We start from the raw sequence: 17357 nt of genomic DNA on the forward strand, positions 1-17357 counted from the left end.
GAAAATGATTAAAGAATGCATAAAATTAGATATTATCATTATTACTATCTAAATATCAGCTAAGATTCTACTGGCCTAATTGACCACTTGAGCAAAAAAATTAAAGAAAGAGATTCAAAACATTTACCAGACATATCACCATTGTGATCGTAAAATGGAGCTGACAGACCAGTCATCCCATTTCTCTTGATCCAACCAAGTCTCAGACTCTGATCTTGTGTCATACTGCAGAGCCCATCCTCAAAATCACATCTTTCATAATTTGAGCCTAATGAGAAAAAAAGAAATTAGCTATCAGAATCTCGTTTAGCTTCTTAAGGAATAAGACAATAGAAATAAAAGAAAGCTTAGCAACAAATGACAAACATAGGTTAACATATGATTATTTTTCACATTTTAAATCTACTTTATTCACGCAAAGCTTTTTTTTGCATACAACATGCTAATAAATCACCATACATGAAAACCAACATGGTCAAATAGAAAGAATGCCACAGGAAGTCAGAAAAGTGAGGACCTGATCCTGATTTTTTCTCTTTTTAACTGGGTGCCTTAGCCAAACCGCTCAAGCACGGCAAGCCCTTTTCTTCACTTGTAAGATTAGAATAATGACATCCTGCCCTGTCTCTCTCAAACAATTGCTATGAGAATGACATAATGTATATAAACATACTTTACAACTCTTAGGCACCATAAAACATGAGGAATTACTATTAAGGTTACATCTTTAACTCCCCCTTGATATTCCTGCCATCCAGGCATTTCAGAATTTCAAGTTTGGGCAGACCAAATCACAGAGGCCTCTCTGATTGAAACTCAACCATCCCTGGATGCTGTGATGGACCCCTGCAATTAAACATAGCACCTCCCTGTGGAATCTCAGTGTTTTTGAAATTCTTAGTGCTTTTATCACAACAAAGGCATTTTTTGGCTCTTTTTCTTTTTCTGTGGATGTAACCGATCCAAGAGGCTTGGGAGAAGCAGAAGGATTCAGACGCTTGGTTTTTCACAATAACCACCCAAGCAGGGCTTTATTCCATTCTCTACCCTGTGCAAATGTCACTCTCTAAAAAAGCAGATTATCTCAACCACAAATAGCACCCGTCCAGTTGTAGTCCTCAGCAATGGTGGAGATTTTCCTTTGACAAGTTTGTTCTTGCCCTACTGGTTGCATCAGCTATCGTGGGAGTAAATATGCTGGTTAATAGTTAATGCTTGGCAACCCAATCACAAAAACATAATTTTTACTTAATCACATTTTGGACAAAATATTATTTAATAATAATAATACATCTGTCTGGTACATGTTCTTGAGATCACTCACATGAGTACTGAGAGCTGATTTAGAAATGTCACATTTAAATAACATTAACTAAATCTACTTTATGACTAAAGGTCTATTTTGTTGATTTTACTCTTGGAGGAATTTTACTTCTATTTTGAAAGGTCTCACAGACCAGCTATTATTCTGTAATAATTACAGAGATCTTAATAGCTAGAGTTTATCGAGGTAGTTTGTTCTGTGCTAGGCATTCTTCTTGTAGTAGGTTATTTATTTCTTACAACAACCTTATGAAGCAAGCATTTTCTTCCATTTTAAAAATGAGTAAACTTAGACAATGTGTTAGAGACATTAAGTAATTCGTCCAAGATAAAATAGCTGGTGAGTGCTGGGACCAAGCTTGGAACCCAGGTCTTTCTGACTCCAGAACATGAGCTCTTAAAGCTCTGTTCTAAGGCCTAATTGTTAATTCACTGTCCCATTTTTATCAAAGATCTAGAATTAGAAGTCTATCAGAGCTTCTAGTCAGCCTGAGGAAAGCAGTATTTCCAGACAGAATTGATATAATTCTATCCAAAAGTGAAGAAATTTGATTAGTCTATGAATCATACCATGGCTAAATTTACAATTGCCATAAGACCTTTGAAATATTTAGAATAGCTGGAATACACCAGTTATTACCTCATGGAACCTTAGTAGTCCAGGAAATCTGGTTGAACAAAAAATGAACTAAAGTAAATAGTTATTCGTATATATGTGTGTGTGTGTCATTCAATTAGCTATGCATGCATCTGCATAAATATCTATTTTCAAGTCCCCTTTAGCTCCCAGCAATTTTCACAATCTATTTGTGATTATAAAATATTCTATTTTTATCAGATTTCAGCAATATGTGTATAAAATGTACACACATTCTTGCATAGGTGTAAACTTTTTAAGTACTAAGAAATTGTTTTGCATTACAATTACTCAGTCAACTGTTTACGATGTTCTTTGCTCTTTTTAATACACAAGGACAATGATGATGATTTCTGGAAGTGTTAGAACTAGGAAAATAGCTAAATAAAACATTTTTCCCTCTGAACAGTCTCAACAGGGGTTCTTTTTGTTATAAAATGAATCTAATGAGCATACATTTTCAACTAATTTTTATTAGAAAAGCAATCATGAACTTCAAATAACTGCTGGATATTCAAAAATGCATCTGAAAATTTTCTGGATATTCATTTTTCCCCCCAACAGAGAATTGTATATTTTAAACCATTTAAACAATTTTCCTTGAATTGTGGCTGATTTGCCTTTTAATTCCATATGCCACACAGCTAGATTCAAATCTGAAATGATTTGCTATACTAAAATCTGACTCTATGTAGATTTCTTCCACCACAGCCATCACTAAATTGTGTTGAGTAGTGCCACAGTTGGACAGGATATGGAACAATAAGGAGTGGTATGCAGAAACTTCTCAATCGAATCCATGTTCCTGGGCCTTTTTAACTTGTGGAATTTATCATTTTGTTTTTAATTCTATGATCCCAAAAGTCAGACGTATTGTAGTCTAAGAGTGAGGGTGTCTCTATGTTGCGATTTGAGGTTACTTAGAAGGTCTGATTATCTCCTGAATTGGTTTGCACAGTGCCAGATTCCTTCATTAAAAATTCACTGAAGATGGGGGCTGGCCCCGTGGCCGAGTGGTTGAGTTCTGGTGCTCCGCTGCAGGCGGCCCAGTGTTTCGTTGGTTCGAATCCTGGGCGCGGACATGGCACTGCTCGTCAGACCACGCTGGGGCGGCATCCCACGTGCCACAACTGGAAGGACCCACAACGAAGAATATACAACTATGTGCGGGGGGCTTTGGGGAGAAAAAAGAAAAAAAAAAATTCACTGAAGAGTCCATCATAGATTCAATCATTTACACCATAATGGGAAGAAAAATATTAAATTAAATCCCCAAGTGATAGTTAACTTAGGGCATGCTTCTGAGAAAATGGGAAGGAATAAAATTTTAAAGTGATAATGGTGAAGAAATTGGTGCAGAACTCAGGATTAACTCAGGATTAAAGTATGGCATGTGTAGATCACCACAATATAAATTTCTTAGATGACAGAACATGTAAGAATTAGGAAAAACCTAGAAAGAGAGAGGTAGAGGATATTAAAAGCAAACCCCTTATTTCACAATTTTGCCTGGGTCTGTATGAATAATGCATATCTTTCTTCCTCCTAAAAGTTCTATGAGGCACTGTTGTAGTCTTTACTTAAGGACAAATACTGCTCTTTTTTGAAAAACTGTGGCAAAATATATACGACATAAAATTTATCATTTTAACCATTTTTATGTGTACAGTCCTGAGATATTAATAACATTCGCATTGTTATGCAACCATCACCACCATCCAACTTCAGAATTTTTTCATCTTCCCCAGCTGAAACTCCGTACCCATGAAAGAATAACTCCTCAATCACCCATCCCTCCAGTTCCTGGCAACCACCATTGTACTTTGTGTCTATGAATTTGACTACACTAGATTCCTCATATAAGTAGAATCATACAGTATTTGTGCTTTTGTGACTTGCTTATTTCACTTGGTTTAATGTCCTCAAGGTTCATCCATGTTGCATATGTCAGAGTTTTTATCTTCTTTTTAAGACTAAATGCTGTTTCACTGTATGTATACACCACATTTTGTTTACCTGTTCATCTGCTGATGGACACTTGGGTTGCTTTCACCTTTTGGCTGTTGGGAGTAATGCTGTTATAAAAATGAGTACAAATATCTTTTGGCATCCCTGCTTTCATTTCTTTTGGATATATCTTCAGAAGGAGAATTGCCATATCATATAGTAACTCTATTTTTAACCTTTTGAGGACTTCCCATACCATTTCCACAGAAGCTAAAAGATTTTACATTCCCACCAACAATGCACAAGTGTTCCAATTTCTCAACATCTTTGTCAACACTTGTTATTTTCTGGGGTTTTGTTTGTTTGTTTATAATAGCCATCCTAATGTGTGCAAGGTGGTATCACATTGTGGTTTTGATTTGCATTTCGCGGATGATTACTGATGTTGAATATCTTTTCACATGTTTATTGGGCACTTGTATGTCTTCTTTGGAGAATGTCAATTCAAATCTTTAGTTCATTTTTTTTAAGATTTTATTTTTTTCTTTTTTCTCCCAAAAGCCCCCCAGTACATAGTTGTATATTCTTCGTTGTGGGTCCTTCTAGTTGTGGTATGTGGGATGCTGCCTCAGCGTGGTTTGATGAGCAGTGCCATGTCCGCGCCCAGGATTCGAACCAAGGAAACACTGGGCCGCCTGCAGCGGAACGCGCAAACTTAACCACTCAGCCACGGGGCCAGCCCCCTTTTGTTCATTTTTTAATCAGGTTGTTTGTTTTTTGATCAGTTATAAGAATATTTTTATATACTCTGCATGTCACTCTCTTATCAGATTCATGATTGGCAAATTCTTTTCCATGCATTGACTTTTCATTCTGACAGTGTCCTTTGATGTACAAGTTTTTCATTTGATGAAGTCTTATTCATTTTTTCTTTTGTTGCCTGTGACTCTTGGTGTCATATCCAAGAAATCATCACCAAATCCCATAACACAAAACTTTTCCCCTGAGAGTTTTATTCTAAGAATTTTATAGTTTTACCTCTTACATTTAGGTCTTCAATCCATTTTGAGTTAATTTTGTATATAGCATAAAGATTCAACTTCAATTTTTTAGCATGTGGATATCCAGTTTTCACAACACTATTTGTCAAAAAGACCATTCCTTCGCCATTGTACAGTCTTGGCATCCTTGTAGAAAATCACTTTATCATGTGTGAGAAGCTTATTTCTAGGCTCTCAATTCTATTCCATAGGCCTAGATGTCTGTATTTATGCCAATTCCACACTCTAGTTTTGAAAACAGGAAGTGTGAGCCCTATAATTTTGTTCTTTTTCAAAATTTGTTTTTTTTTTTTTTTGGATACTTTGAGATTCCATATGAGTTTTAGGAAAGATTTTACTCTTTCCACAAAAAACATTCTTGGGATTTTGATAGGGATTACATTGAATCTGTGGATCTCTTTAGGTGATACTGACATCTAAATAATGTAAAGTTTTCCAATCCATGAACACAGAATGTCTTTCCATTTATTTATATCTTCTTTAATTTCTTTCAGCAACGACTTGCAGCTTTCCATGTATATATGCCTTTCTTCTCCTTGGTTAAGTTTATTCCTAAGTATTTTGCTCTGTTTGATGCTATTTTGTTTTCCTAATTTCCTTTTCAGATTGTTCATTGTTAGTGTATAGAAACACAACTGCTTTTTGAGTGTTGATTTTGTATCCTGCAACTTTGCTGAATTTATTTATTTAACAGTTTTATTGGTAGAATATTTAGAGTTTTCTACATTTAAGATCATGTTTTCTGCAACAAAGATAACTTTACTTGCTCGTTTCCAATTGAACGCCTTTTATTTCTTTTTCGTTTCTAATTGCTCTGGCTAGGACTTCCAGTACTACAGTGAGAGATGTAATGAAAGAGAGCATCCTTGTCTTGTTTCTGATCTTAGGAGAAAAGCTCAGTCTTCACTAGAGAGTTACGATGCTGGCTGTGAGTATGATATCAGCTGTGGGTTTTCATATACCTTTATTATGTGGAGGTAGTTCCCTTCTATTCCAAGTTTATTAGATGTTTTTATCTCCTTCGCTTTTTGAGGAAAGCTATGGATTACATCGTCATAAAATTTTGTATACAATTCATTTTACTGTTTAGAAAATGATTTCCTTCATGTAGATAACATATAAAAACGTATTCAAAAAGAATTATCTCCCTTACTTTCATTTAATGAAAAAATTAATGGCCAGTTCCTGCAAAGGATGAAATGAATCCAAAAGATCCCAATTAAATGAAAGCAAACTTTAATTATTAAGAGTAAATTTCAATGAAAGATTGCTATTATTTGGCCTGGCAATTTGAAAGTATTAATTAGTTTTTATCAGAGAAATGTTTGTTATCTTTCACACTGCATTAATTTTAATATTTTCATTGAGAGACAAACAGGAAAAGCTCTAACTCACAAAGGTATGTGATAGCAAATGGAATTAGGACTTCCGTCGCTCACAACAGAAATATCCAATAGTACTTAGGTTAGATTCTTGTCATATAGTTGCCTTTATTCTCAAGTCACTAAGAACACCTTTGAAGGATCATGTCATTGATGTTATCTACATCAATGAGAAAAGGATTTCCAAACCATGTTTTAACTGTAACACTGTTTCAGGATTAATGATTTTCAAAGGAGTTCTCCAGTGTTCCTAAATATCTGGTGATTTCTGGAGAAATATTGACAAGGCATGGCATTCACTCTAGTCTGCAGCAGTATTCTTCGAGTATTATAAATCTTGTATAGCTGTTTACATATAATTCTTTATTCCAGAGTAGCAGCTGGGCCAAAAGATATTATTTCTTTTCCATAGTTTCTAAAATGGTGAATACAAGGCCTTTAAGGAGAGTTAATAGCTCTTGCATGAGAAACTCTCCAGCAAGTAAACTAATTCAAGAACAAATGAACTCCTGTCATTTTCTTCCCAAATAGCTTTACAATTTCTCTCAAAATAAGTAAAAATTTTTCTTTCAAATCCAATCAAGCATTCCAGACCTTATTCACTGGAAAGTCACAATTATTTTTAGGTAATAGAGAACATTTATTCTAATCCTGTTTCTTTGATGGAAATATTTAAAAGCTGTGATTTTTAAGGTCCTTGCCTTCTTAAATTTGATAACTTTGACAACAGAATGCAAGACTGCTCTCTCAGGATTTCTAGTCAAACCTTTAGTGTCAACATGCACACATAGAAATGATATTTATTGATAAACAGAAAAGGTACATGGGATGACAAGTATGGCAGGAGTTCCATCCACGAATAGATATTGGCATCAGGAGACATTTTTCTTGGGAAGAAACAGTTCACCATTTGATGTCACCGGGTGTCTTTGAAATTTTCAAAGCGACCTCACAAACTGAATGTCCTTCTTGGATGATGTCAATTTTCACAGTTGAGCCACAAAACAAGAACGGACTACATTGCAAGATTGAGTAGCTTTATCCAATTCCATGATGAAAGAAATAATGCCGCTGACAAATTCAGCTAGTCAGTAAACCAGTAATCAGTCAGTCTATCTAATATTTATTGACTCTATGTGCCAATCAGTCTTCTAGGAAATGGGGAGAACTAGGTAAATTTCTTGCCCTAATGAAGCTAATATCTAATTTTTCATGACTTCCTGCAAAATATTAAAGATATTGCTGGCAGCTCTGGAAGGATGACATCATTTCATAAAGGCATGCTTAATTCTTTTTGCTTGAAGTCTCACCAAGGTACATGCCTCCACCAAGTTTGCCCTAACTGTTATATGGCTTCTTTTGTTAGAATCATGATAGAAGCCCTGTAGGATGGGCCAAGATACAATTCCAGTAAAGTTTTAGCTTTTCGCTTGTGAGAAAGATTCACTATCCGGCCAATTTTCAGAATGAACTCAGAGTGCTTCTTCAGTTTGTTAGTTTGCTTTTATCTTTTCACAGGCAAGAAGCACTGGTACTTTGTATAAAATGATACTCAGAGATGAAAGGAGAATTCACATGGCATATGGTTCATCTTTTCTTTCACATTTCCACTACCAGTCTGAACAAACACAGTCCACAACTGTGAAACAATTCTGGACACCAAAATCTATTAAGGAAAATGACTTATGTTACACAACTGTGTACAACAGCATCCAGGTCTTCCAGTAACTGCCAAGAGTGAAGAGTTCCTGACAGTGTTATCCGACACGAAAAGCATTTTGTGAAGATCGTTTTCGAAATAGCAGAGGGAATCTAATAGACACACATACAAAAAAAAATGCCTAGTTCAGGGTCTCTTTGAAGTCCACCCTTTGGAGCAAGATTAAGATCAGCTGTCTTGCAAGAAAAATATGTTGGAGAAAAGAAAATGTTAGCGTAAAATAATAAAAGCCCTTGTAAATATGTTTATGTTAACTAAAATAAAACGATAAAACTCTAAACAGAGATGCATGCTATTTTATTATTAGTCAAAGTGGGTACTTCTAATTTCCATTTGCTAGCCCTTGCTCACTGGAAAATTGTCAGACTCTCCATCAGCAAAAGTTTCAATACGGAGTTTGTAAATTCATTTCCTTGGCATGCAAGGATTTGCGATCTTTGTTAAACTCTTCCAAGCCTTCTCGAGTTTGTGACTCCAGCACTCTTGACTCCCCTTTCCCTAAGTCTTATCTTCTACCTCCTCTGGTTTTCCTCCCCTGGTCTTTCTTAGGCGTATCTCATAGGCATCTCATCCTAAACGTTGAAACCAGTGTGCAGCTCTGTGCGCTCTAGTTTTATTCTATCTTGTTGTTGTAAAATCTTATACCGCTCTCTCCATTTTGTCTCGCTCTTCTATTCCATTCCATTCTACACGATATTTTCTGTTTTATTGTCACAGGTATCTCCTTTTCCAATTCACCTCAATAGAAGTATCCTGCAATTTGTGTAAATCATACATAATAGTTCTGAAATTATCTGGATTGACAATAAGATAAAGATAAATAAATAAAATTGCCTATATCCAAATTTAATGAAAGGAAACAGTTTGAAAGAGATTTAGGTACATATCTGACATCAGTAATAAGGGGTAATTTCATTTAGAAGCTTTTAATACATTTTATAATATCCTCTAGAGTTATCCAACGCATAAAAACTAGATTTCATATCACTGTTCTGAGGCCCCAGTTTGAGTCTCAGGTCACCATTAATTAGCAGCATCTCCTTGAGCTATTAACCTCTTGGCTTAGAGCCCCACCTCCTTCACATTTACAAAATGAAGCTTTTGATTTAGAGCAGCTTAAAGACTTTATTTCTCTATGATATAATAGTTCTAAGATTTTGACTACACGCCAGAAAAGACAAAGGATCTACAAAGATATTAACACAAAATGGTACTAATGAGTTTGTCAAATGCAATAAACAAAAAAGAGATTTTGCCATTTTTCATGGAGCAAATGATTCAGTGTACTTAATTTGTTGCATGAAATTAGGGTAAATATCATAGAACTCAAAACCATAGCAGTCATTTAAGCAAAGACTGGAGTCTGTGAAAATTTTAGGTGTTTTTGTGCAAACATTATGAATGTAGAGCCTAGAACCCTCTTTGGTCATTTTAAGGACTGGAATGTTTGAATGAGGAACTGTTCCATTCTAAAACCAAATTAGAATATTTTATGCAACCCAAGAGAAATGGGGATTTCTCTGGGCCTGCCTAGAAATTAAGACCGAAATTCCAAGCTTCAGAATTAAAGAGAGAATTATTCATAATCTCACGGTTTGCAATCCCCAGTGCAGCCACAGAGTTAGGATTCCCATGCTGTGACTTCCCAGTTCAAATACTATGCTGTATATTCTGGTGAACTCCACAGTTATGCCTGTGATGTCCAGAAGATCTTGAAGGTTCAGTTTCTTACCAGAAAAAACAACCAACCTTAGGGGATAGCATGAGTACACGCCACACAAACATCTTTACTTTTCTCATCAGATGACCTTCCAGAACATACAGAGCCCATCTTCAATCAAGGCTTTCTCCCTCTGGTCTCCCTTTCATGCTTCCCCTCGCCCCCCAACATGATTTCACATATGTGTTATGTATACTGACTCCCTCCCTCCAGTGTTCTTGCTCCCTCTGAACAAACTTGTAGGACAGCATCACATTCTAACTACACATCACAAGAGCCTGCTTTGGCACTTTCAGCATCTTCAGGGTAGATTCCTTTGGTGACAAATTTTGAAATCTTAATAACTCTGTTTTTCTTTTCTTCTCTTCCTTGTATGTGACCTCTCTCTGGTCACTGACTCTAAGAAAGTTAGAATGATTATAACTGGAATGCAAAGAGAAACAGACATTCAATTTTGAACAAAAATTGGCTCTTGGTCTGAATGATGCAGGGCATGGACTGAATGCCATAGGATTAGAGTTGAATAAAAACACAGTGAAAGAGCTAGGTCATCCCATCCCTGGAGGGGTTCGGTGAGGGGAAGTTTCCCAAGAAGAGGGAAGGGGAAATGGGTATGATCGTGTAGCAGGTAAGTTTGAGGGGGAAGGAAGAGAGGAAAGACCTCTGGGAACCACATGAAAAGGAACTGTGTTAGCTTTGTGTGATGGCCAAGCACTTTCTGAGTCCAGTGTCAGAAAGCAGCAGAGGAACTGAGTCCAAACCTGCAGACAAGGTATTGCATTCAAAGGGGCACCGGGACACGGGGTCACATGAGCTGTAGACTCTGTACTTATTGATACCCAGGAGGGCAGCTATGATGGAGAAGGAAAAGCACCATCCCCAAATTGGGATAGGACTGGACAATGATAGAATTTACCCTTACCACACATTTTTCTTGCTGATATTGACTGCTTTTGCTACCATAACTTTGACATATTATTTTACTAGCAAATTCTTAATCTCTTCACTCTGGATGACAATATGACATCTGTGACAAAAAGGAAAACAAAACCTCTTTTCACCAGCTTTGAGCAAAAATAGAAAAAGGAAAGAGAGAGAAGGAATTCTGTTCTGCATCACGTGATCTACATGTATAAAATTACCTTGCTCTCATTTCTAAAGTAAACACAATATAGAAGCTAATAGGAAAGCTATTTATTAAAGATATTTTAAAAGACCATTTTATTCTGATTTTTTAAAATACATGCTATTCAAGAAAATTTGAAACACAAAGATGTGCAAAAAAAGAAAAGCCACACATAAGTCCAACACTCAGATATCATTCCATCTACTATTTTATCTGCAAAGCCATACTGTATTTTTATGTGTATGTATTGGTAAGCAATTACAATTTTTCCCTTGACAATATATCCTGAGCTTTTCCCCATTTTTTAAATAGCATGAAAGATTATGACAGATGGCTGCACAGATGTCCAGAGGATAGATGTATCATAATTTATTTCAGCATTAACCTGATATTATAAAACTACCTTATTTCCAATTTCCACCATCTTAAATAACACTGTGATGAGACTTTTTACGTAAGCTCTAATTATTTTCTTGGAATAAATACCTAAAAGTGAAATTATTAGTCCAGGGGGCATGAACATTTTTAAAATCTTTATTCATATTTCAAATATGCTATAAAACATGTAAAAGTTTAGACTCCTGCCTGCAGTATGTGAGTGCTCATTTTCTCATACCCTTCACAGCCATGGACATTCTTTTTTTAAATTTACATCTATTTAATTTTTTAAATATTGGAAGCTTTTTGTTTCCAGTTGTGATTTAGGATTAATGGTGAATTTGATCACTTCATCACAGATGGTTGTTTCTCTTATTTTGTGAGTGACTTGTCTTTTCAGGACTTTTACCCACATTTCTATGATTGAATACATGTTTTCTCTAATTTATTTACCTGGAACAGAATTATTTGTCAGATATACTGAAAACATTTTTCCTCTTTCATTTTACTTATGATGCTTTTGATACATTGAAACTCTTAATTGACATATTCTAATTTATTGATTTTTGTATTTTCTTCTTTTCATTTAACACATGGAAAGGCCTTCCCTATTCCAATATTTGTTTAACATCAATATTCAACAAATATATATTGAGGGTTTATTATACCTTAAAACAAAAGAGAAACTCTCCCTGACTTTTCAAAACTTTTCAGGAAGAACAGTAAAAACTATGGCTTCTTTCTTTACATATAATATTTTAACCCTTAGAAATTTCTGGTGTGTGGAGCAGATAACCACCATTTCATGAAATTGCCTCATCTTCCTTTGTCATGTATAATAAAAACCGTCAGTATTGTATAGTGGTGAGTATCAAAGGTTCTGGAATCAGACAGAATTGGTTGTGAATTCCAGCTCCTCCATTAAATAGCTCTGTGCCCTTTAGCATTTTATTTTACCTAATCTGCCTCTCATTTTTCCCAAGCTGTAAATTGTTCCTGCTATTTTGATGTTTGGTGCAGATTGAAAGAGATACTGTATGGAAATTTCTTAATAGTGCTTGGCGTATAGTAAATACTGTATACTAATTTGGAATGCCACCATTATTTACCAAACATATTACAGATATGCTTACTTTTCTAACAATCATATTCTTTCCTAATTAGAAACTTTTATAATGTTGGACTAATTTACATGATGCACTATTATAAACCTATTAATGAAAGTTATTCCTCATTATTAATCTTTTTCTTTTTCCCCTTTCTAGCTATTCTTACTCATTTTTATAGATGAACTTGAAAGTCGCCTTATCAGGTTCCAAAATTTATACCCATTACCTTTTGTATTAGAATTTAATTAACACGTAGATTGATTTCATGAAAATGTACATATTTGTACTATTGAAGCATACCATTAAGAAAGTCTTGCCGTGAATCTTTCTTCCATATATCTGCAATTTTTTCTAATTTTCTTTAGCTAGGCTCTCCATATTCATTATTAGATTTCTTATATATATAATTCTATTGTGTTATGGACCAAATGCTTGTATGCCTCCAAAATTCATATGTTGAAGCCTTAACCCCCAATGTGATGGTATTTGGAAGTGGGGAGTCTAGGAAGTGGTTGGATCATGAGGGTGGAGCCTTCAAGATGAGATTAGTGCCCTTAAAAGAAGAGACACTAGAGATGACCTTTTTCTTCGCCATGTGAGGGCACAGCAAGAAGATAGCTGTCTGCAAACCAGGAGAAGAGCCTTCATCAGACACCACATCTGCCAGCACCTTATCTTGGATTCCCAGCCTCCAGACTGTGAGAAATAAATGTTTGTTGTTTAAGTCACCCAGTCTATGGCATTTATTATTATAATAGCCCAAACTAAGACATGCCGCTAATGTGAGCAGGATTTTTAAGTATTTTTATTAGCTGTTTTATTACAATATGCATAAAAATTTTGCATACAATGTAGTGCTAAGATAAATACTGCACATGAAGTCTCACATTTCACTCTATTAATGCTTTCGTTTCAAGTACTTCAGTGAGCCAGTTACTTTTAAAAGTAGTTGATATTTACATCATCCTATTGAAGAACAGTGTTTTACTTAACGTCATCTGGTTAAACACTATCACCTCTCAGATTTTGAGAATGTACCACTAAGGTAATTTTCACACATTTCACTTATAAATTTAGATTTATGTGAAGCAAATACATTTTGAAAATTTCTTGTTCCTACATTGAAAGAGTTTGTAAAGGAAATTAGATAAAATCTCAAAACTTTATGATATATTCCATCAAATCAAAGTATAAAAATTGATTCCTATATCCTTATAAAATACTAGACTGAACGGATAAGTTTTTAAGTATGACACGTAGGTCAGGGAAAAGATATCCGATTAACTGAATATATTTTTCTCTTTTGAATCACATGCAGTTTAAAGTAAATTGAGTCCTAAAATGAATATATAACAGCTACTTTTAATACTAACTTCGGGTCTGCAAAAACAATTATCTAAGAATATTTTCTCGCAACACTTCAGCGGCAGAGATTCATTGCAGAAGCTCTATCTCAACACTGCATCAGTAGTACACTTTGTAATCTTTTCTGGTTGATTTGGATTTGAATGGTAGCAACAGAAGTAATACAACTGTCTCTATTGTTAAGAAAAATAAATCAGGGTAAAGCCTTTGTACATCAAATAGTTTTGAGCAATTGCTAGAAGAGAAGCTAGGCTATCTCTGTATGTGGTATAATAACTCTGATATTAAAATAAATAAACAAATAATAGTAAAAAATAATGAAGACGACCAGAAAATGAGGATCAGCATGGAAGCAGACAATGCCAACCCCTGGAACATGATTTTAAAAAAAATACGCAGACCAGTACCCCAACATTTATTTCCTTGACTCAGGACATCAACAAATTCTAATAACGAGGAATTCTTGTCAATACTAGAACCAAACAGTTGTTACACCTAAAAATTATTTTTCCTGCCCACGATATAGTGCCCTATATTATGTGTAAATAGAATAAATTCCATTGTGAAGATTCTCTCTTTCAAAAACTAACATCTTAAAAAATACTGAGTTAAAATAACAGGTTCAAGTATTCTTAAAAAGAGGTCCATCGCGGAAAATAAGAAAATTCTCAAAAATCCATTAATACAATCATTTCTATCTGAAATTTAACTTCAACTATGCCAATTTCATTAAGAAAAGTCAACATATTAATCTATTTCTTTAAAGGTCACACCACTTGGATGTTACAGAGGAGCATAGATTGATTTTTTTCAAAATGTGACTACTTTAACATCATTATAAAGTTAGCTTTTAAAAAAATTTCATCTGTAAGGTTAGCATCACGAATTTTCAAGAGAAAAACTGCTCGCCCATCATTATTCCTTCCCAATATTTTCCCCCTAGCGTGGTGTACAAAAGAAACGCATTCTTGAAAGTGATTTTCAATTTTATCTACAGGTCATGGTCCACATTTTAAATAAAATACTGAAGAGGAAACTTCTCAGAAATGAAAATGAAAAGTGAAAAAGCCAGAAGGTGATCTCCCAATGTAACATTTAAAATGAAATCTGTTTATTCGACAGATCTGTCGCTTTGCTTTCCTATAAGGCTGCAACTTATTAGAATTTTTCATGCGGTCGAGACCTTTCCACTCCGTGGCTTTCTCCTTCTTTCACATTAACCTTTTCCCTGAAGCAGGACCATGCATGTTATCGCAGCAAGCATGCTAAAGGAAGCTTCACAGAGATTAATAATGGAAAGGACTTTGCACTTCTTGTCAAACCAGCCGAGTGGTTCCTCTTTGCTGCTCACCATGGAGCAGTAAGGGCTTTCCCAGTCAGGCCAGAAAAAGGGCAGCACACCCACAGTCAGCCTCTCTAGGGAAATTGGACAAATATAAATGAATCCTTGTCCTTGCTTGTGCTTTGTGCTTAATAGTTACTAGGTACTAACAGCATGATAGCTATCCCAAACTATGGAAGAAAAATCATTTAGCTTGTTTTCTCCTATGGAGAAGAAAGTTTTCAGCAATCATTTTTCTTATCTTAATGTAATCACTGAATATGTAAACAGAAGGCAAACAATAGCAAAATTAAATATGTATAAACATATTAGCAGAAGAAAATGAAGAATTCTGTAAACACTAGTTAATACAGTATCTGAATAAAACACAGAAAATATATTTGAGTAAAGTGCTGTAAAATAATAGAATCCATGCCTCCAGTTGAGTCATAATCACTATGAACCAATAATAAACCCATTTAATTTTATAAAAATGTTTACAAAAGATGATTTTCATAAGAACGACACTAGTCTCCACTGGTGAAATGCAGTGTTCCTTCAGGACATCATATTGCAATAGACACTATAGAAACATGCATGTCTTTATCCAGGTTTTCCCTTGGTGAGTGGTTTCCTTTTTATTAACATTATATCAGTAAGCAAAAGAGCATTCTCCCACCAGTGAGAGGCAGTTTATCTCACTTTATAACCCCAAATAATAAAATGGAGGTTCAAGATCACACAATTATTAGATGGTTTATCCAGGACCCAAATCTAGGTCCTGCACTCTCTGAAGCTTGTGCCCTTTTCTTTGCCCTGGAATCAAAGGATACAAGCCAGAGTTGTGCCCTGTGTGGAAGTGGTACCAACTCACTTGGTAATAGAGTCCTATAAGCAAAAATAAAATCCACTCATCCAATCTAAAATGCATTTCAAATATTTCCATACTGAATCCAAACTTAGGCTCATAATTTCCATCACAGCATTTTAAAGCTGCAGTAATGAGCTTCTTTTGAATTTTACCTCCCTAATATAACATTAAAAGCTATGTTTCTGCATATCACTCCTTCTTTATAATTAGTAAAAACTGACTTAAAATACGTTCCATCCAGTTAGAATCGTAGCAATTTGATATTGTTTAATTAGAGTAATTTTTATATAAGGACCCATCTCTTTATTGAAAAGCACATTTTAGTTTCTGATTTACATCAAAGGCATATAAATGAAATCCATGCAGCGCCAGGTACCTAGCTGAATCTCCCTGGGCTGCTCATTAGCCCCTGGTTTGAAGGTGCATGGTGAATTGAAATCCGAAACAGGAGAGAAATGGCACTTACATTGCTGTTCATCACTCTTGTCCCCACACTGATCTGTGAAGTCACACACATTGTCAGGAGGTAAGGAGACCCCATTGCCACACTGAAAGGCTTCTGCTCCTCGCTGAACCAGTGTAAAGATGAAAACACAGGAAATCCAAATGACGCAAAAAGCTTCCTTCTTCGGGAATGCTAACATTCTGACCAAGCAGAAGAGCATCATTGGAGATGTCAATTAGGGATCAGGCAGTTGTAACAGGTGAGTCCATAACTAGAAACTTTCTTTTTCTTTTCCCTATTCTTCGTTTTCCAGATTTGTCTCATACGGCTGGACACTATTGGTGACTATTTGCAACTCTAAAAATGACTCCCAAGGTAGTTCATCTACTCGTTCAGAGGAGTGTCTTTAGAAAATATTTAACTTGAGAAATTGCATCATTTCTATATCTATCATGGATATTTATTGCCCTACATGTACCATGTTTAAACAACTTAAGCCTTTATGATCATGCTATCTCCTGAAAGAAAATTTTAAAAAACAAAGAGGCGGTACATAAATGGGGGAGGGAGGGACCACAACAAAGTTATAAGTAACATGGGAATGTTCTGTATTAATTCCTATCCTTAGTCACATTCATGTAATGAGGACATTATTGTGGTTACTAAAATTTATTCAAATATTCCAGGTCTGATTATTAGAATTGGTCTGTGAGAATGAAATGCTTGTCCTTTTTATCAAATAGAAACCTCACATTGCTTGTTTAGATAAATTGAAAACAACAGGATTTTAAAAGTTGAAGCATAATGGAGATCTTTATTTTACAAATCACGTAACTTGGACCCAAGAAAATTAAGTGATATTTATGAAGAAATATAGTAACTTGTGTTAGAAACTAGAATTCAAATGTCCTACTGCTTAGCGCAGTGTTCTCTCTTCTATAGCATGCTGATT

The 17357-nt window shown here is 35.1% G+C and overlaps 1 protein-coding gene across 1 annotated transcript in view; it reads right to left on the reverse strand.

Annotated features, from left to right (window-relative positions):
- Positions 1-16760, reverse strand: part of MALRD1 (MAM and LDL receptor class A domain containing 1) — a 650667-nt gene extending 633907 nt beyond the window's left edge. The window contains exons 1-2 of the mRNA XM_070500958.1: positions 16427-16760; positions 128-268 (exon numbers count right to left, since the gene is read on the reverse strand). Coding sequence (XP_070357059.1) covers positions 128-268; positions 16427-16628 — 343 coding nt within the window. The 5' untranslated portion in view covers positions 16629-16760. The remainder of the gene's footprint in view (positions 1-127; positions 269-16426) is intronic.
- Between the last annotated feature and the right edge of the window lie 597 nt (positions 16761-17357).

The sequence above is a fragment of the Equus asinus genome, chromosome 29, assembly GCF_041296235.1.
Source record: "Equus asinus isolate D_3611 breed Donkey chromosome 29, EquAss-T2T_v2, whole genome shotgun sequence".
NCBI classification, from domain to species: Eukaryota; Metazoa; Chordata; class Mammalia; order Perissodactyla; family Equidae; genus Equus; species Equus asinus.